General features: G+C 38.3%; 3 protein-coding genes and 1 long non-coding RNA gene across 4 annotated transcripts; 3 read left to right on the forward strand and 1 right to left on the reverse strand.

Annotated features, from left to right (window-relative positions):
• LOC125658515 (uncharacterized protein K02A2.6-like) lies at positions 1 to 4,950 on the forward strand. Its single transcript, XM_048889827.2, has 2 exons — positions 1 to 943; positions 2,777 to 4,950. Exons 1-2 carry the CDS (start codon positions 1 to 3, stop codon positions 4,948 to 4,950), a joined length of 3,117 nt encoding a protein of 1,038 aa, XP_048745784.2.
• Positions 4,951 to 6,052: 1,102 nt separating this feature from the next.
• LOC125657378 (toll-like receptor 13) lies at positions 6,053 to 13,700 on the reverse strand. Its single transcript, XM_048887993.2, has 2 exons — positions 13,498 to 13,700; positions 6,053 to 9,942 (listed from the first exon to the last, which is right to left on the reverse strand). The coding sequence occupies exon 2, from the start codon at positions 9,932 to 9,934 to the stop codon at positions 7,838 to 7,840; it is 2,097 nt and encodes a 698-aa protein (XP_048743950.2). The 5' UTR covers positions 9,935 to 9,942; positions 13,498 to 13,700; the 3' UTR covers positions 6,053 to 7,837.
• Positions 13,701 to 14,723: 1,023 nt separating this feature from the next.
• On the forward strand, positions 14,724 to 16,042 carry LOC130049919 (uncharacterized). The gene is made up of 2 exons (XR_008798288.1): positions 14,724 to 14,894; positions 15,680 to 16,042. It is a non-coding gene; the product is annotated as an uncharacterized LOC130049919 (long non-coding RNA).
• A 4,114-nt stretch (positions 16,043 to 20,156) lies between these two features.
• Positions 20,157 to 21,233, forward strand: LOC130047693 (uncharacterized protein K02A2.6-like). Its single transcript, XM_056143083.1, has one exon. It carries the CDS (start codon positions 20,157 to 20,159, stop codon positions 21,231 to 21,233), a length of 1,077 nt encoding a protein of 358 aa, XP_055999058.1.
• Positions 21,234 to 22,295: the final 1,062 nt, after the last annotated feature.

Consider the following 22,295-nt stretch of genomic DNA (forward strand, 5'->3'; position numbering starts at 1 on the left):
ATGGAATTGGATACCGGATCGGCTGTCTCAGTGATGGCTGAGGATGAATTCCATAGGAAGTTTGGAAAACAGAAATTTAGAAAACCAGACATGATACTACGAACATATTCAGGAGAACACATTAAACCAGTCGGTTGTGTTAACGTGCAAGTAGAATACAATGACAGTAGTTACACATTGCCATTGTATGTGGTTCGAAAAGGAGGACCCGCACTTCTTGGCAGGGATTGGCTGAGAAAAATTCCATTGGACTGGAAAGTGATTAAAGAAACACATGCCATGCACTCTGTGAAGGTGACGAGCATCAGTGAAATTCTGGACAAATACAAAGACGTATTTAACGATGATGTTGGTACTTTGAAGGGTATCACAGCGAAGCTGTCTCTCAAAGAAAACAAACCCAAGTACGTCAAAGCTAGGACTGTACCATTTTCATTGCGAGCAAAAGTTGAGGAGGAACTTGAGAGGTTGGAAGCAGAAGGTACTCTTACGAAAGTTCAACACAGTGAATGGGCGACCCCGATTGTACCCGTATTAAAGAAAAACGGCAGTGTGAGAATCTGTGGTGATTTTAAAGTGACATTAAATCCAGTACTTAATGTTGATCAATATCCGCTACCAAAAATTGATGACATTTTTGCCAACATAAATGGAGGATCACATTTCTCCAAGATCGACTTGAAACAAGCATACCTGCAACTTCCAGTGGACGAAGAATGCAAAGAGCTATTGACCATCAACACACACCGTGGGTTATATCGCTATAACCGGATGGCATTTGGAATTGCATCAGCACCAGCAATCTGGCAACGAACGATCGAGCAGATTTTACAGGGGGTTCCTGGAACACAATGTATCCTAGATGATATGGTGATCACAGGGAAAACAGATGAAGAGCATCTACAAAACTTAGAAAAAGTGTTGCAGAGACTTAGTGAATACGGTTTGCGTGCGAACTTAAAGACCCAACTTTAAGTTAACGCCCCCAAATTTTACCTGTGTCGCGATCAATAATAAGCCGCTGGTCAATCAAACTTTTAACAATAGCGCTTAGGTTGATTGACGTTTGCAGAGACCGGGGTCTACAGCTACCTGAGAAAGATGTTTTGATAACAATCATGGCTAATGATGACCGGCAGTCTTCAGATCTCGAGGAAAGCCCTAGTATACGTACCGGAGTTTTGATAGCATTGACTCGCACCTAGAATATTTTAATTTCTAACGCCCCCTATACAATGCAATTTATCATGGTATTTTCTCTCTCCATCTTTATACATGTATTATAGATTAAACAATCAGAAATAAAACAATAATAATTATAAAAAAAACCAAACAAACATAAGTTATTGGAATATTTGCTATTAATGATTTATTGTGGCTTTATATTTATAAAAACATGAACAATTCTTTATTGGCGCAGCACATCAACATGTATAATGGTTATATTGCCCATGCGTAAAATTGTTACAGTAGTTAAAAAAATGTTTCTATTTGAGATACCACATGGATTATAAATTACACAATCAGAAATCAAACAATAGTAAAAAAGCATAAATAAGTTATTGAGATATTTCTATTTATAATTTATCACGGCTTTATATTGAGAGAGAGAGAGAGAGTTACTGAGATATTTCTATTTATAATTTATCACGGCTTTATATTTAGAGAAAGAGAGAGAGAGAGAGTTATTGAGATATCTCTATTTATAATTTATCACGGTTTTATATTTATAAAGGTAAAGAGAGAGAGAGAGAGAGTTATTGAGCTATTTATAATTTATCACGGTTTTATATTTATAAAGAGAGAGAGAGAGAGAGAGAGAGAGAGAGAGAGAGATGTGTAAAACTGTAGCAATAATATAGATGAAATAATATGGCATGGCAATAGTGTTGCATACGTATGACAATAATTACTTATTTAGTCAATGATTGAGAGTAGGGGAGAGAGAGAAAGGGGGTAGACTAGCTATGTGTCAGCTTCTGTTTGGGATACCATCGTTACACAAACACTACGTCCACAGAAACCCTAAATAGAGAGAGAGAGAGGAGGGGTGTATACTTCGTGTCAGCTTCTGTTTGGGATGCCATCGTTACACAAACACTACGTCCACAGAAACCCTAAAGAGAGAGAGAGGAGGGGGGGGGAGAGACTTCGTGTCAGCTTCTGTTTGGGATACCACCATTACGCAAACACTACATCTACAGAAACCCTCAGACGGCCCATATTGAGGGGTATCTTGACCATTCTTCATTTGGTTGTACATGTACACAGATCTACTTGGATTTATTCATTCTCTCGAAACATGGATATTTTACCTACTACACCCACGACACCGCGAACTCACTGGACACCAGGAAGTGCCCGGAAACGCCGGGTAATATTATATTTCGGAAATTATTTATATACGATATATAACAATTTAATTAGAAGTTTTAAAAAGCAAAGGTTTAAAAATGGGCTAAACCTGTCATTTGCAATACATAAATATGACCAAGTTTGAAGGTTTACGGGAAATAGAAATGCGGTATGCATGTAGGTAGAAATTTTAATTATTTTTTGTGTGTGCACAAATAAAGACACTAAACATAATTTGTAATAACCTGAGAAATTTCCTGTGTATATCATAAAAATATACACAACAACCGATCTCTTGGCCAGGTAAATTCCAGGTAAATAACATTGACCATGGATAAGCTCCGCCCACATTCAGTCATCCGTGGAGCAACCGTACGGTGTTGTTTTTTTTGGTCTTTAAACAAGTGTGAATTTTTCAAAGAGAACATCACATTCTGTGGACACGTCATTGATAGACATGGTCTACACAAGACACCAGAAAAGGTTGATGCTATTGTCAAGGCACCATCACCCTCCAACGTGTCGCAGCTTAGGTCCTTTCTTGGATTGGTGAATTATTATGGGAAATTCTTACCGGATTTGGCAACTGTACTTGGACCTTTACACAAGTTGCTGCAGAAGGACTGTCAATGGAAATGGACTGAAGCCTGTGAGGAGTCTTTCAACAAGGTCAAGGACTTGGTTGCTTCAGATATGGTGTTGACGCACTACAGTCCAGATCTGCCTATTTCGTTAGCATGTGATGCATCGCCATATGGACTTGGCGCAGTGATTTCACATGAGTTACCGGATGGAACCGAGAAACCAATTGCATTTGCTTCTCGTTCTCTTGCGCCTGCAGAGAAGAACTACTCCCAAATTGATAAAGAAGCCTTAGGAATTATCTGGGGAATCAAGAAGTTTCACGCTTATTTGTTTGGAAGAAAATTCAAGTTGATCACAGATCATCAGGCCTTGATTCATATATTCAATCCTCAGAAAGGTGTACCAGTGACTGCATCATCACGATTACAGCGTTATTCTCTATTCTTGTCAGCATACAACTATGAGATCGGATTCAGGAAAACGTCCAAGCATGCTAATGCAGATTCAATGTCGCGACTACCCTTGGAAAGCACAGAGTCTGACTTATCCATAGACTTGGTGGACGCATTTCACATTGGACAGATTGAATGTCTACCAGTTTCCAGTAGAAGGATTCAACAGGAAACTCGGAATGATGTAATTCTCGGACGTGTGATGTCATGTGTGAAAAGTGACTGGACACCAAAAGATAAAGAGGGGGATCTGGCACCATTTCATGCACGCAGAAATGAACTATGTATACATCATGGATGTGTGATGTGGGGTGTGAGAGTGATCATACCTGCCAAACTCAGAGACCAAGTGTTATTCCAAATACATGAAGGACATCTGGGTGTTGTCAAGATGAAAACTTTAGCCAGAAGTTTCTGTTGGTGGCCAGGCATTGATCAGGATATTGAGACCGTGGCCAAGAAATGTCATTGGTGTCAGCAGAATCAGAATGCACCCAAAGGAGCACCATTGAATGCATGGGAGTGGCCCACGAAACCATGGGATAGAGTCCACATAGATTTCGCCGGACCTTTCCTCGGATCTATGTTCCTGATAATGGTGGATGCACATTCGAAGTGGCCGGAGGTGATCAAAATGAGTACGACCACATCAGCGTCCACAATTGACGTTTTGAGAACAGTTTTCGCCCGAAACGGATTTCCAGCAACTCTTGTGAGTGACAATGGGCCGCAATTTACGTCGAGGGAGTTCGAAGATTTTGTTGATGCCAATGGCATTAAACACATCAAAACTTCACCATATCACCCATCCAGTAATGGACTTGCCGAACGCTTCGTACAAACATTCAAACAAGCCATGAAATGCAGCAGAAGTGACTTGGGTAACATCAAGAAAAAACTGGCAAACTTTCTGTTAGCTTACAGAAATATTCCGCATTGTACTACCAACGAAACTCCAGCTATACTGATGATGGGGAGAGAGTTGAGAACGAAAATGCAGCTGATGAGACCAAATGTCGAATCACATGTTAAACAGAAGCAGCAGGAGATGTGTGCACAGAGAAGTGCGCATAACAGAGAATTTGAACCTGGACAATCGGTAATGATGAGGGATTATCGAGGAAATAACAAATGGATTCCTGGAACTATTGCGCAACGAACAGGACCAGTATCATATCGTGTGCAAGTTGACCCGATGACTCAATGGAGGAGACATGCAGATCAAATCGTGGTATCGCAAGTTCCAATGATGACGCCCAGCGTAGACATTCCAGAGTCAAAACAGTCAAGTGAACCAAGTGGTACATACGTGGATAGTGACGACCAGGAGATGAATGTTCCAGAGTACAGAACATCGCAACCTGTCACACCAGTGAGAACGTCGAAAGTTTCGCAACCGCTTAAGTCCGATGTCACACCAGTGAGAACATCGAAAGTTGTTCGTACACCGCGAAAAGCCATGCCTATTGCACAGGAGAAACGATATCCAGTTCGGATCCGCAAACCAAAGATCATGGAAGATTTCGTATACTCTGGTGCTCAGAAGACCAATACCTGATATGTGTGTGTAGGAATAAGTTGTACTGTGTTTAGGGGCATAATAATCCCCTGTACAACTCTGTGTGTTTATTTCAAACTCTACTCAATAGTCATACATTTTTTTTTTTGGTTATTTTGATATTAACATGTGTATAGATAATACATCTATGTTTGTGTGTTGTGATGGACATGTTCTTAAAATATAGACTATATTAAGTGAACTCAATCAGTGACACTTTACCCTTGGACATTTTCATTTTGGCAGTATAAAGTTTAACGTACTTGACAAATGTATGTACATCAATCTTAAGGGGGAGAAGATGTTATATCCGGAACTTTATGTGGTTAATTTGGTTGGTTTTGCTACTACTGTTAACTGCGTATGAATATCTGATAATAAAAAGTAGTTCACAATGGCTGAGCTGTGTTGATACCATGTGCGTACATATATTCGGAAAATACACGCAAACAACACAACAAGCATCTTGGTGCCGTATACACACTGAGTTCCCGTTACACTTACGCTATCGCGTCCGGTTCTCCTGCGTGAAAAAAAAAAACAACCCTGAAATGATATGTAACACTACCAAAAAATTCAATATTTTGTCATTAATAAACCTACGATGTTTCTTTGCTTTTTTCTCTTCCGTATACCGGTAGTTCAGTGGTAGAGCATTCGGTTCGTAACTGCAGGGTCGTGAGTTCGAACCCCGCTCGTGTCATGGTCACCTCAAACTTAGAACGTTAACATAGGTAGTGATTGCTCCTTCGCCAAACGCTCGGCATTTAGAAAATAAAAATCACGTGTCTTTCGGATATGACCTTATAAATGGAGGTCCCATGTCGCGGCAGGCGTTGACACATCCACAATGGTATTTTCCGCAAAATCAAAAATACGAAGGACTAAATCAATTTGAATCCACTTTGCAATGTGCAAACATGTGATATCCTATAAAGGCGTTAATGATTATTAAATGCTTGTAGTAAATTTTAAAACCTATTTTAATATCATAACCCTCGAAAATAATTACTGTATTAATAGCGAACACAACGAACAGCGATCAATCTCATAAAGAATATTTGTGCAGGCAACAGGGAAAAGGATAAATTGTAGAATAAATCAAAAGAAACTTTATTTAGCAATAAGATAATAAGTACAAAGATGTTTGAAAAACACAAAGTAATCATACTTTCACCTGCACACTCTCTCACCAAGAAAGAAAATGAAAACTGATATAATCCAGGCAATATTGACAGATGAATTTATCGAAATAACTAACAATTCAATAGTCAATATAACAAATTATGTTAACCCAGACTGAAACTGTAAGTGGTAATTACAAAACGGTTCAAATACATGTAGTAACAATTTCTGTTAATTGAAAAAAGTTCAGACAGCAGGGGTCGAAATTAACTTTTTCTACCACAGGCTAATTTTAGCCTGTGGGTAAAAAATCCACAGGCTAAAATGAAAACCTACAAGCTAAAATGAAAATAATGAAGCAGTGTTCTTTTTATATATATATATATTTTCAATCAATGATTTTCCCCATCATTACTGAGCCTAGTGGGTCAACAGGCAGCGTTTGGACAAGACACTAAGTTACGTAAGTCATATGGTGCAATGTCTAGGTCTCTTGATTATCGCACCTCTAACAGTCTAATCCACGACTTGTTTACCGCATGTCTAGATCCAGTCTTCCAATTTCATGCCACATCAGGGTTGTCACTAGTGATTTTTTAAAGCGAATACAGGACTCATGGTTTTATAAGCAGCACGATGACGAGTCCTATGACTTTTTTGATAATCGTCGACAAGGTGAGAAATGTACGTCACTACAACCCGACCTCAATATGACAATAAATTTAGATATGATATTCTCATGATTCTGATAAAAATAACTACCGGAAGACTTGGTAAAACATAGATTCTGATATTTTTTGTAGATAAATGAATAACAAAAACATCATACTTGGAATTATTCAATTTAATCACCCCTATAGGTGAACAGGACTCGTGACACATGTCGATATGCGATGTCCGATCTCTAAAGCATTTGTTTGACTCCGAGTTCCTTAAATAATCATAAAAGAAAAATCCGGATAAAAACGGTTATTGAAATCGGTCGTTCATGTAAGCGTTTGTATGATTCAGAGTGCAAGTTTGAGAGAAGCGAATAGCGCATCACCGTATAAAACGGATACGATACGATCATAGTTTGTAAATCACCACTCGCTAAGATTTTCGAGTGTCCATTATTTTTACTCGCTATTTTTCAAATGTACTCGCATTTTGCGAGTATTTCTCGCTAATTTCGAGCCCTGGACAGTAGAAATAACTCTATGCAAATACAAATTTTCTCAATTATTTTTTGATAAAATGATAATTCACTAAACTCAAAATGAAAATTTGGCTACTCCACACACTTCATTAACACCATGTCACACTTGGCACAACCAGGCCTCCATATAATACAGTGCTAACAGCCCCTCCGCTTCCATTCCCGGACTCACAGGTCTTCCACATGGCACCAAAATAGTCGCTGAATCTACCACGTGGAGCCCCATATACACCGCGGTCTCACCCGTGCTATGATTCCACAGACTGGTAAAATCACGCCGTTATTTCATCTAGATTTAAGACTACCCCTTTCATTTGTGATGTGAAATGTTTTGACTGCAACACATGACAGTGACGAACGCTGTGTATTTCCAATCGTGCTAATTAATGTTCTGCAGTCTTAATGTTCTTTATTCCAATAAGTGATTGTCATCCTTGACAGGTTACAGATAGATGTACACGGAGTGCAACACATTCAAAGTTTATTTTAGATATACGTGTAACTTTTTCATTGAGACATATGGAAACATTCTTTTTTATTCTTCCCTGTGCATAAAGGCTTTCCTCACTTTTTCATAAAATCGACGACATTTTTCCAGAAAAGCTTTTGTCCGTTTGCATTTTCAGTCCATTCTGCATTATCTGTATATTTTAGAAGAGTTTTGAAGGAGCTGGTAATGTGTTTTGAATGGAGATTTTCAAGCACAATAACAACTATTTTGTCTCCATGGCCACCTGCAAGAGAGTCCTTCGCAACAGTAGCTTCATATTGGCACCAATGATCAGTCATAAAGTTATTCGATAAGACAAGAATGAATTTTCTACTGGTGTCAATGCTTGTGTGAATATCTTCAATTTGAATCCCACCAGGAAGTAAATTTCTCTCATGAAGGAAGAGCCTGTAGTCATGCTTTCGTTCTAAATGCTCAACTAATTCTGCCATAACCCACCTTCTGTCTCTACAATTGTATGCCACAAATCCATCATACTCTGTTTCTGTTTCATGGTCTCGTATCTGTGTGTATCCGGAATTGTTTCTGTTTTTTAGAATGTGAATGTAATATTTTATATCCCAATGAAGTTTTCTGATAACCACTGAAGATAATATTATAATGCTTAGGAATCCACAGACAGAAAAGGCCAACACTACATACTGGTTTGGGAGGTTGCAACCCTTTGGCTGGAACTCGGCCAGAAAGCGCCCTTTCCATTCTTGAGGGGTTTTACAAATGTAACCTTGAGGATATTTCATCACCCTCTTAGTGTTATTTTTCAACCATTTTCTGAACCATTCAATTTCACAGTCACAGTTAAACGGATTGAAGGATACGTCAATGAATAGTTTCTTCTTTTCCCATAACAATTCAGGGAGAGATTCCCTAGAAATAGTGATGAGCTGATTGTCTACTAAAGATATTTTTACCAGTTCTGGAAGATTTTGAAATTCTTTTGCATGCACTACATTTATTTTATTAAAGTTTAAATTCAAATTCTTCAATTTAGGTAAATTTTGCAGGTATGGAACATGTCTTATTTCACTTTTGATGATGAAGAGTGACCTTAATTTGTTAAGAGGTAAAAGCATATCTGTAAAATCTTCTCCTGTAAAAGCTGAAAAGTTTACGTTCATAATGCGTAACAATTTTAAAGATGGACAATCGTTGAAAGCAAAGCGAAAGTTGAAATCCTCTACGTTTCCCATAGTCATGCTTCCTATGGATAGTTTTTCCAAGCCATCAGAAGCCAGTGATCGATTTTCCATTTTTATACCCAGCTCCAACAGATGATCGATCATTAAGGTTTTCAGTTTATGTAATGTTATAAATGAGTTCGAGAGCATTACTCTAATGGGGTTGTATGAAACATCCAAATATATTAATTTAGGCAAACATTTTCCGTCCAGTATAAAATAATATGTTTGCGAGAGTCGGTTGTGAGTAAAATAAAGCCTTGTCAGATTTGGAAAATAAGGATCCTCGACTCCATGATGAGGACAAAACTGAGGCGTCTCCTCGAAAAAATTGTTCGAAAAGTTTATCTCATGCAAACTGGGTAGACTCCATAGCTCAGTAGATATTAAAGCATTGTTGCTGAGGTCTAGTTTTCTTAATTCAGTTAGAAACCTAAATGATGCAAAATTGAGAATCTGCACCTTCATGTTCTGCATCACTAACTCTCTTACTCCACGAAGCCATTTAGCACTGAATATTTCCCCAGGAGAACGTGACCCTTGTGTGTTTCCTGAAATATTTAGGACTTTGAGGTCTGATCTACCAAGTCGACTTATTGCAGTATTTATTATATCAAATGAAAGGTTGTTAAATGATAAATCGAGAAAACGAAGGTGAGGAAGAGTTTTAAACGCAAATGATGACATATTTTCTATATGACACCGATCTAATGCTAAATGTTTGACATTCAGGCCCAGCAGTGGCTTAAACGTAATATCTTTGAGTTCTTTGAAATTGTTTCCTGACAAGAGAATTTTCCAAATAGTGCTTGGCAATCCATGTGGAATGATCGTGAGGTTTTTGTACGAGCAATCTGCAATGTGCCTCTCATAACACAAGCACCGAGTATGACCACAGAATTGTTCCGTTTTTCCATATGCCTTTGTTATGATATGTGCAAAGACTATTGCTGACAACACCAGATGTTTCATGGTTTCACCTAGAAAAGAATTTTAGTTTTAAAGAATTATGAAATTCATGAAAAATATGTAACCTATTTTTCGTGTTTTGTGGGTTTATAATAGCCAGCGAAGCTCGCTTCAATGATTACACATGTGATTCACGTGATTTGCTCTTCGTCAGCTGATAATGATGTGATTACATGTACCCATAATGTTTCTGGAAAATTTTGCCGTCACTGCAGTATACTTCATTAAAATCCCCGTAAATAAAATAAATAAAATGTTTGCAAAGAACTACAAACGTTTTTAAATTCCAGACAAGCTTTCTCATAGGCCTGTTCGAAAAAGTGTTATCTCTCTTTGCATTTTAACATTTAGTGTGAATATGACAGCTTCCGGGTAGTAACACAATCAGACTGCGCAATATTGTGTTGAGTATGGCTGTTGAAATCGAAAACAGTTGAAATAATTTGTACGAGAGAGTAAGGAAATGTTAATAGAAACAATAAAGAATTTAATGATCGAGTCAAGGGTGGGATTTTTCCGGGTGTCCTCCTTTATTGACAATTAATTTTCTATTATTTTTACATGCACAGTTGTGTTATTTTCACATGTCTGAAGGAAACCTATGCATTGTGATTTTTTATTAACGTTAATAATTATTGACGTGATTGCTGTAAAATTATACAGCAATATTTTTGCGCTCTTCTGCACTGTTGGCAATGACGATTCTCGAATATACTACCCGGAAGTCTTAAAATACATTACGCAAGCGCATTATGGTCCGGATCAAGGAAAGATAACTCATGTTTTCGGATTGGCCCAATCGGGACTCTTCGAATGTCTCGCGCACTCGACATAGATCTCGGCAATCGGATCACGAGCTCGTCTTTTTCCGTAACCGGTAACATGACTCGGACGTGAATCGGCGCAAGAATTGCATCAAATTAACGCATTTCTTCGCCGGAAGCGCGCCTGTAGATGAAGTTAAAAGTGCTAGAACCGAATCTCTGTATAATGTGTTATTTATATTTTCGCCACAGATTAAGTTTTGGTATCATTAACGTCTTATTCACTCTAATACGTAAACATATAAGTGGAAATTGATATTGGTAGAATACCTTAGATATTATACATTTATTGCATGAATGTTCGGGAGATATGAAGATTTATTCACCCAAGAAAAATCATATTCCCCGAGGGCAACGCCCGGGGGGAATATGATTTTTCTTGGGTGAATAAATCTTCATATCTCCCGAACATTCATGCAATAAATTGTTTATTATACCGAAACAAAGCAAAACTACAAAAGTGCGTTTGAAATTGGAGTCCGCTCATCTATACATTGTATGTAACTGAGATTGCCCTAACGGTAACACCGCGCCGTCAACGTATAAAAGATTAAACAAAAAAACAAAAACAAAAAACGAAATATAGAGATATGATAACCAGTTTTCGTATTTCCATTCTCCATGAATGTTGATTTACTTGCATGTTTTTGTATAAACCAAAACCAGGCGATTTAACTGTGTATCAGAGACCCGCATATTTTGTGCCTTACGAACTCTGAAGGTACAATGACTCGAACTTATTGTGACGTCACAATACACTTCGTCTACCTTTACGTTAAATTTATGAAAAATGCACGAGGCTGCCCAAGTGGTAAATATGATGGGGAAATATGATGTTTGAGAGGGAGATATGCAAACTTCCACCAGAGTTCGTTTGCTCACAAACCAAACTCTTCCACTTAGGTATTATGGGATAGCGATTTCTTAGGCCGCGTATACTGTGACGTCACTGTAGAATGACGAAAAAACATAACGTCAAACGTAACCAACTTTCAAAACAAGAACGTAAACATCAAATTCATTACTTTACACAATAATTTGAACAGAGTATCCCTACTTTTTAATGATCTTTTGATCATTTTATGTTTAAAATAAAATCCATACTTTTATATTAATGCTTTTAATATTAATATCTTCAGACTTTTAACTGCGAACTACTTCTTTAGTGTAATTTGTCTGCGTGATAATCGCGGACTCACAATATACAATTCTGTATATTGTGGTGCGTCACATAGGAGAGGTCTATTCGTAGGCACTGTGACGTAATGAGGCCTCGACGGGGAGTTTGGGGAGATATGAAGTTTTGTCCTCCCTTGCACGTGACCGTCTAGACCAATCAGATTACGCGTTGCATGGCATTCTCATACTGAGGTATAATAATATGATATCTTGCATTTGAAAGCTCGCGTTTCATATTGTAACGTACGACTGTGACGTCATAGTACAAGAAGCATCGTTTTATTGATTAATTATGATTTTAACATTGGATTCGACTCGCAAGTATTTAAAATCGGCACGAGAATGCCGCCTTCAGCTGGAGGCGGCTAATTTCCAGTTTACGTAATGGCGCCGGTTCTGACGTTTTCCTGGCACAGTAAATATCAAAATCATAAAAAAGCCAGGAAAACGTCAGATATTTCGGACTAGGCCGTGGGATTCTAAAATTTTCAAAATTTGAAACCGCGACCACATTGTTCACTAAACAATCAATAGAGGAAACGAAGCTAATTATATCTTATATGTGCCAGTCTGCCATATTTCTGTTAGGTAGTTTGATTCAATGAACTTGCATATATCCCTAATGAATTTTTTTCCACCATTTGTCATCTCAAATAGTAATGTATAGCGAATGAGAAACACATAAAATCATTTAAAACACAATGCAATGCTGAAAATTAAAATGTATATAACATATTGTAAAATACAGGTATTACAAAACAAAACCTCTAAACGTTTTGGATAATGTAGACAAAATGTGAACAAAGAATGCCTTGCTTCACATGATTGCAGTAAGCGTGTCAAAAATATAAAAATTTGAAGATAACGAACAGTGATCAATCTCATAAATACAATTAAGAAAACAGAATTAAGGGTAGGGCAAACACGGACTCCTGTGTGAAAGGTGAAGATAACGAAAGGGTCTAATAACTCCTATAAGGAATACCAAATAAAGAGTTGGACAAACACAGAACCCTGAACATACCAGGGGTGGGATCAGGTGCCTCGGAGGAGTAAGTATCCCCTGTCAACCCGTCAAACCCGTCATGAGCCCTTTATCTTGATCAGGTAAACGGAGTAATACGTAGTCAAAATCAGTATGTAAAGAATGACCTAACAATTGGTATAAAACACGTCAGACAGCATTTGCCTCAATGACAGGTTGTATTGGTAAATTGGATCGTTATAACGACCATAGAATTTACGATATGCTGACTTTAAAAGAGACCGTTGAAACCACTGTAACATCAACTTATTTGTCAGTAGCCTGCTTCGATTTGAAATCTGATCATACGCAGAACAAGCTCTTGCTTATCGAATCAGTTGAGAGAATAAACGTGGACAAACCATTTACAAAATATCTACTGAATGAACAGAATAAGCAAGGTGCAGAAGATTTCTACTAGTCACATTCATTTCATGCAAAATAATAGAAGGCAAATACATATACATATGTACATGTAATTATATAGATACGCACATCACAGACTCACTAAAATGCATCGAATGCGGACATTTATTTACCTGATACTACTGTAGCGGACCGAAGATATGTTCTAAACAAAAATTTATCCTAATAATTTCCACAAAATCAAGTGTTAAACTTCATTTGTATCCCGACAGCAAATGTGTTGTAATTCCATCGTACAAACTGCGATACGCTTAACCGGCTGTCCTCAATCAGGGAATTCGCGTCATTGTACTTAACACTATGTGTGACTCTGTATAAAGCGATGTGTATTGATCACGGAAATATTAACTATTTCCATATAATAGTTTTAAAAAGAATTTCCTTCTTGATCAAAACTGCAAAAAATTGCCTTAAAATACCAATCTTTATATATTTCCGTTTGAAATGAAATGTACACTTATTCTCGCATTGTTTGCCCAACATTATCAAAGATAATAAAGGTAATGCTTTATTCATCGGCAGTTTTGATATTAAAAGTACATTTTCCATTTCTGTGCGAGAATGCGTATACTCAAGTGTACTATTATCGGTCGGACTTTCTGCAGTTTAAGGAAGTCAGAAATATGATAGTGTATGTACACATACTCTCCATTCGTGTGGATATATTACAAGTTCAAGAAAAAGATATACTGTTGATTGAAAGGGGAATGAAAAGAAAACCATACAAAATCTTTCAAGATTCGTTTTCCATCTTTTTCGTTGTCTTTTTGCATATACATATGTAGACATCAATTGATTGAACAGGTCATAGAGATAGAGAGGAAGAGGTCTCTTGTCCATTTCGACGTACTATATCGCAGCAGGAAATGATTCATTGATAAAAGTATAAGCCTACAAGTACTCCTAAAATCTAACAGATGGCAGGAAACTCTAATCTGAGTAATTTCTTCTTGATATTGAGATATACATGAACAGTGGAGCCTCAGTAATCCGGACGCCATTAATCCGGACGCTTCACCTTCCGGACGATTTTTCTAGGGAACGGAATTTTTATACGTTATTTTGCATCATTAATCCGGAAATTCGCGTTCCGGATCCGGACAGTAATTTTTTACTACAACACGTTAAAATGCATTGAAAATTGTACCGTTAATCCGGACGGTAATTTTTTTTAGGGAAGGTCTGTGTCGGACAATGGCCTACATTTTTCACAATGCTATTCGAGTTATTCCCCATGATTACAGATGGCACGCACCATATAGGGACTGTAAGTCTCGTTTCTCGTCACTTCCGGTGAAGCGTTTCCGGTGACAGACAAATCCGATTCAGTATTACGAGTAATCTATATAGAATTGGGCCAACTACACGTCCGAAAAACCAACGCTTATGCGTAAATCAGAGAACGCTGTGTACCACAACCATTTGTTATATCCCTGTTTAACAAGTTGACGTACATTGTCAATGTAGTGGTTCAAGTGTCGATGGAGAACAAGTTGTATAAAGTAACCAGGTAACTGCAAGTATACGTTCATCTTCAACTTCATGAATTCGATATTTACGCAATTCATTTATACTATTAATTCAACTTACTTCTTCTTTTTACTAGGCCTATTATTGTTGATAATTGACATACAAATGTATAATGTAACTCAAGTAGATGATTTTGTGATGTGGCTAAAATTGAGGGGGGGGGGTGTGGTGGCTATATTATGGCCTATTACTTCACTGGTTTTTTTTTTTTATCATTATCATTATTATTTAAGCAATTTGGAGAAATTGGTATTATTAAGATAACTTGATTATCTATGGCTTTATTAAGTTTGTATATATTTAGCGCGAAATTACAGGGGGGGGGGGGTAGTTCTTGTCTAAAGATATAAAGAGGCAAACACCGGAGAGAGTAATTTCATTGGTTGCTCCTTCCAATAATGTGGTAGAGAATTTGTAGAATGTGTATCTTCTGTATAATTAACGCCTGTTTACAGCCAGATAGAAAAACAATGTTAAGCATCAGAAAAGTCTTGAATTAATTTCTGAGCTCACCAATATTTTCTTTATAATATTTCTCATGCGTGTGGTATATACTAGTGGTTCAAGTAATTGGAAAATGTTACTAACAGTTATATATAGTTGAAGTGAAGAGTACTTTCTCTGAAGCACAGTTAACAATAGATAAAGCGGTACACAGTGTAAAGACTTTTCCTTGTAAGCATTCCTCATGTTTGGCTCTTTATTGTGGATTCTCTTTTAATAGGCTTCACTGTACATTATATATAAACTTTTTGTTACATTTAGAATACAGGAAGAGTATTTACTTCCTCAAGTCAAGCCATCCTTGCCATCACCTGATACAGGGCCAGATTTTGTGCAGTATGAATTATTGCGTCTTGATTGTTTGGACTACAGCCGACTGCATGCAAAATTATCCGAATCATCAAGGCCTCTTAGTGGACAAAGAACATTGCAAAGTTATATAATTTTATTGCTGCAACTTGATTATTTGGGCAACAGCTGAGTGCAGAATTATCCGGGATCATAAAGGATTGTGAATGAACACATAACATTAACAGAATGATACTTATATAATATTTCCATTCCTGAATGAATTCAAAATCAACATGTATTGATAAAATATACTTAGTAAAACAATAACAATCAGTAGTGCATTTTTTATTTATACTAAACTATTTGACACACAAGTTTTATTTTATTCATAAATTCCCGAAGATATGAACATGTAGAGCATTGTACTTAATAGTCACTCCAGAAAAAGTTAATAAAAGATTACGCTTGATGCAGGTATTAATATTTAATATACTGTTTAATGCATCCCATGCACATATTTATCTTGGTTGATATTGGCTCGTAGACTGCTGGTACAGTATGTGGATTTTATCCTTTCGTTAGCCCTCTTGACGTAAATACTCCCCTGGCTATTATGTAACACAGTTCAACTTTTTTTTTTATATAAGTTAACTGTCCTCTTAAGGATTAAAAAGCTGGAATGTTCAAGGACACACCTTGTGGTAATTGATCACAAATGGTTAACACCTAAACCGTTTTCCAGCCGTGGGTTTTGCTGGAACTTTGCTGTGGAGCACATGTTGATCCTGTATTCAAAGTTGAAAAATAAGTGATTGCACCATTAGCTGTAACACAAGTCACTGCTTTGACGGTATGTCAGCACTTACAGGAACTGTATGGCATGGCCTGGGTATCAATGTGTCCGGGAATATTTCAAGAGATTAGTCTCAATGGCATCCATCCATCTAACCTAAATTTTAAAAAAAATGGAAGAAAAGTCATTTTCATACAATACGTTTATCTTTATCTCAAGGAAGTTATTGTAAGACTTAGTCTTAAGTTAAAGCCACGTTCTTGAATTTAGTATAAACTAATACTTTTCTAATATACACAAAACTGTGTTTATACAATCTGAAATTGGTTTAGGGAGAAAGGATAGAAAACTTCAATGCGGATGGAGTAGGTTTGTTTAATAATAATATTCCCAGTAAACCATCAATACTGTTGTACGAACTTCAAAACATAACGTATCATGTTATCAAATTATACCCCCTGTAACATTATGCAATTGTATGTGCTTAATTTTAAGTTAGAGTTATCTTTCTTGCATTATCTTGTTATCATAAGTGTGAACCCCACTGCATGTAACTGCACTTCCGGTGGACGGAATACAAAGTGAGAATACACACGTGAAACTACAAACTGTCTTGTTTTATTGTTTTACTGTGACATTCCTTTACATGGTGTCAGAAAATTCAAATCATTATGGATCTTTCTGGAATCCCGCATCCACATATGGACTGGAACTCGACAAATCTACCCGAAGCGTGGAAAAAATTTAGACAGCACGTGGAACTGATTTTCAATGGACCCCTCAAAGGGAAAGACGAACCAATACTGTGCTCGTACCTCATGTTATGGGTCGGAGATAAAGGCAGAGACATTTTTAACACTTGGAACCTCTCAGCGGACGACAGTAAGAAATTAAATAAATACTATGAACACTTCCAGGCTTATGTACAGCCAAAATTGAATCCGGTGTTTGCTAGATACAAATTTAACAATCAAGTGCAGGGTGACGCGACATTTGATCAGTTCGTAACCCAACTTAAATTACTGGCTGTTGATTGTTCATACACAGATCCCAACGAGATGATAAGGGACAGAATTGTTTTCGGAGTGAAATCTGCTAAGATTCGTGAAAAACTTATCAACGAGGGAGAGAACCTAACTCTCGAAAAAGCAGTTCAGATTGGACAAAACATTGAGTATTCATGTGAACAACTGAAAACCATGAATGCAGCAGCATCGGAAGTTCACGCTGTCGCCACAGGATCACGGGGAACTACGCGATATTCCAAGGGCCGTAACTCGCACTCTCAGAGACAAAATCAAGGAAACCGCGCGTCCACAAGAAACCCAAAGAAACCTAGCGAATGTCCAAACTGCGGCCGTAATCACAAGGATGGAACGTGCCCAGCCAAAGGAAAGCGCTGTGATAAATGTGGAAAATGGAACCATTTTGCATCAGTGTGTCGTTCTTCACAATCTAACAATAACTCTAAAAGTGCTAGGGTCAATGAAATATTTGTAAACACACAACCAGGTATGGGTAGTGACCAAGATTCTGATTTCTATGTAGATACTATTCATGTAGACTCAGGTACATCAGGTAAGACCCCTGACCAAGCATTTGTTAATGTGTCCATTGGCCCAAATGAGTCATCTGTTAGATTCAAATTAGATACTGGCTCGCAGGTGAATATTTTGCCCGCCACCGAGTACAACCGCCTAGGCATTCAAAGCGTGCTTACGAAAGCCACTAAGCATTTATCAGCTTACAGCGGGACAGCACTGAAAACGTTAGGTCAGTGTAAGCTTAAATGCGCATATAATGAGCGATCCATTGTTGTTGATTTCTTCATTGTAGAAACTCAGTCAAACCCCATATTAGGTATGCCCTCATGTTTAGCCCTTGAGCTTATTCAGCTTATTTACACCGTCGATACCACTAAGCCGCCCCTCGATAAGAATGCAGTTTTATCCGAGTTTAGTGATGTGTTCAAGGGAGTTGGCAAATTTAAAGGGGATTGCAGTATTCGCATAGACCGAGAAGCCACTCCTGTAGTTAACCCCCCTAGGCGAGTGCCTGTTGCATTACGCGATAAGTTACAAATCGAATTAGAACGCATGGAGAAAGCGGAGGTCATAGTTAAGGTCACTGAACCCACTCAGTGGGTAAACTCACTTGTCATTGCTGAGAAGCCGGGATCAGACAAACTGCGGATTTGTCTAGATCCAAGGGATCTTAACCGCGCAATTCTGCGACCGCATTACCCATCCAGAACACTGGAGGATGTTCTTCCTAAACTAGCCGGAGCTCGCTACTTTTCGAAATTAGATGCTCGATCGGGCTACTGGGCCATAAAACTTGATGAAAGTTCATCATTTCTCACAACATTTAATACCCCATTTGGGCGGTACCGGTTCTTGAGAATGCCTTTCGGAATCAAATGCGCGCAGGACGAATTCCAAAGGAAAATTGACGAGACATTCGAGGACTTACCGGGTGTAACAGCACTAGTCGACGATATTCTAGTATACGGCACCACGCGCGCAGAGCATGACAGAAACTTACAATCGGTACTATTGCGGTCACGCGAAGCTGGCATAAAGCTTAACGCAGACAAGTTGTTCGTTGGCTTGACCGAGGTACCTTACTTTGGCCACTTGTTATCAGTAGAGGGTCTTAAACCCGATCCCAGTAAAATTTCAGCCATTAAAGAAATGGAACCACCCAAGAACAAAGGTGAGCTGGAAACAATACTTGGTATGGTTAATTACCTTGCTAAATTTTCACCAAACCTGTCAGCAATCACTGCCCCTATGCGGCAATTGCTCAGCAAGGAGGTCGAATTCATGTGGGATCAACCCCAAAACGAGGCTTTTGAGGAGGTTAAAAACATTTTGACCTCAAGCCCTGGACCGGTCCTCGCCTATTTTGACACGGCCAAGCACTTAACCTTACAGGTCGATGCGTCAAAATTTGGGCTAGGTGCTTCTCTACTCCAGGAAGGAAGACCTATAGCATATGCCTCTAAATCACTCACACCAACGGAGGTAAACTATGCTCAAATAGAGAAGGAGCTATTTGCCATCCTTTTCGGATGCAAAAGGTTCCACCAGTATGTCTATGGAAGACGTATTATGGTTGAGACCGACCACAAGCCACTTATATTCATTATGAAAAAACCTATGGTCTCTGCACCACCACGTTTGCAACGCATGATGCTTCAGTTGTATCAGTATGATCTAGAGCTAACCCACAAATCTGGTAAGGAAATACCGTTGGCAGACACTTTGTCTCGCAAGTTCTTATCAGACAGCTACCCAGAGTTATCAGAGGATATGGATGCACGTATACATTCCGTCATATTTAGCATACCCATCAGCGACAAAAAAACTTAAACACATTCAGTCTTTATCTGACTCAGATCCTCAATGTGTAGCACTAAGCAAGGTCGTGAGAAATGGTTGGCCTGACCGACGGGCTGACTGCCCCAATGAGTTGCATGAATTTTGGAATTATCGTGATGAACTATCTGTCATTAATGGCATGATCTTTAAGGGTCAAAAGATCTTCATACCCAAAGGCTTTAGAAAGGTCATACTAGGTCACCTACACACTGGTCACATGGGTGTCAATAAATGCCTCAAACGAGCGCGTGACATATTATTCTGGCCCAGGATGTCGGCTGATATTGAGGATATGGTCCTCAAATGTAATACATGTCTAGAAAGGCGTTATGACAACCCTAGGGAACCCCTGAAATCCCATAGTATTCCAGAGCAGCCCTGGCAGGTGCTTGCTTCTGACCTATTTAGCTGGCATGGCCAAGACTTCGTGCTGGTAGTTGACTACTACAGCAGATATTTTGAGGTCAACAGACTCGAGGATACACGCTCAAACACTGTTATTCTTAAACTTAAGAAAACCTTTTCGCATCATGGTATCCCAGAGAAACTAATTACAGACAATGGCCCACAATATTCGAGTGGGGAATTCAGAGAGTTTAGCAAGCAGTATGGATTCGTACATGAGACTTCAAGTCCACATCACCCCCAATCTAATGGGCTTGCCGAGAAAACGGTACAAACCATTAAACATATATTCTCAAAATCTCAGGCGAGTCGTACAGATCCCTATCTGGGCATTCTTGAGTATCTAAATACACCTTTAGAAACCGACTTGTCTCCAGCTCAACTTCTGATGAGCAGGAGATTGCGCTCCATCTTACCGTCGACGCTGGCTCAGTTACAACCAAATGTGGCTAATCATGAGAAATTCCGCAAACAGTTGTCTGAAAACCGTGACAAGCAAGCGAAATACTATTCATCTATCGCAGAGCCGCTCAAACCCTTACAAGCCGGTGAAACAGTGCGTCTTAGGCGTGATGGCATATGGACACCTGCTACCATTACGCAGATACACAATCCTCGCTCATACCAGGTTCAAACACCTGACGGACGTGAATACCGACGTAACCGCCGTCAATTGCTTAAAACGGGGGAGAATTCTGTTGAAAATGTTGATCCATGTCTTGCACTTGCCACACCTAACAACCACCAATTTGTCCATATTAGAGAAAGCGAGATAAAAAACTCACTGCCGCCTACGATTCACTCAGCCACCCCACGTCCAACCCTGACAACTCAAAAAACTCAACCCATATCACAATCGATGCCTGAGTCTGACCACAACTCTCATTTGTACACTACCCGATCTGGACGTGTGATCAAACCACCAAATATCATGAACCTTTGAAAGAAACTGTTTGTAAGAAATTCACTAACAATGAGACTTGCTGTTGTTAATAGACTTTATAATTAGAAACTCTGTATTCAAAATATTGTAAATATTTACATTTCAGGGGAGATGTAACATTATGCAATTGTATGTGCTTAATTTTAAGTTAGAGTTATCTTTCTTGCATTATCTTGTTAACATAAGTGTGAACCCCACTGCATGTAACTGCACTTCCGGTGGACGGAATACAAAGTGAGAATACACACGTGAAACTACAAACTGTCTTGTTTTATTGTTTTACTGTGACATTCCTTTACACCCCCTACCCCCCCCTCACCCCCCTTCACCAAGAACCAATCGAATCTCAATTAATCCACTTTCTAAAACAATTCATTGTTTTATAATATTAAATACTATCACCTTTTTTTAAACATTGTGTAAATGTTACATTTATCAAGGTCTAGTTGCAATAATGTAGCCCTCTCCGAGTTCTTTACTCTGACATCCCCCCCCCCCCCCTTTAAAGGAGACATTATTGCAGCTAATGAGGATCTTGTACGCGCGATGCCGATAAGAAATCAGTGATGAAGTTGTGTTGTATATGGAAAGAGTACTATTTAGTAGTACTACAGCTGCTGTGTCTAGGAGTGTTTTTCGTAAAAAATCTCTCTATAGATCGTAAAATCATGCTCCTCCCTCTATAAGCATATGATTTATACAATTTCAAGCGTGACTGCATGTGATGTATAATTGTGTACATTTTGATTTGTGGATTGTAAATAAATAAATAAATGTAAATCTATTTAGATCTACTTGAGCGTATATGTTACTAAAGACTGATGATCGGTATGAAGGCCCTAGATGCGGTAACAAACAAAACCAAACAACAATTATGTAAATAATTGCATTTATGTGTTGAATGCTGTTTTTTGTATGTAAATGTTAGTAAGTTAATATACTTTTTGAATTGTTTGTAACTCTGTTGCTTTGATTTTTCTTTATATGTAATGTCACTGGTATTCTCCCAGGCCTTTCAGGTGTCATATTATGTAATTTTTCCCAGTTCTACAGTTGCGGCAG

This window comes from Ostrea edulis, chromosome 1 (genome assembly GCF_947568905.1).
Source record: "Ostrea edulis chromosome 1, xbOstEdul1.1, whole genome shotgun sequence".
Classification (NCBI taxonomy): Eukaryota; Metazoa; Mollusca; class Bivalvia; order Ostreida; family Ostreidae; genus Ostrea; species Ostrea edulis.

What these genes read in the sequence shown, in the direction of transcription:
- LOC125658515 (XM_048889827.2), top strand. Translation starts at nt 1, where the DNA reads ATGGAATTGGATACCGGATCGGCTGTCTCAGTGATGGCTGAGGATGAA. An exon ending in GCAGAGACTTAGTGAATACG is followed by an intron (nt 944 to 2,776) that starts GTTTGCGTGCGA and finishes AATTTTTCAAAG; the next exon opens with AGAACATCACATTCTGTGGA.
- LOC125657378 (XM_048887993.2), bottom strand. Translation starts at nt 9,934, where the DNA reads ATGAAACATCTGGTGTTGTCAGCAATAGTCTTTGCACATATCATAACA.
- LOC130047693 (XM_056143083.1), top strand. Translation starts at nt 20,157, where the DNA reads ATGTCGGCTGATATTGAGGATATGGTCCTCAAATGTAATACATGTCTA.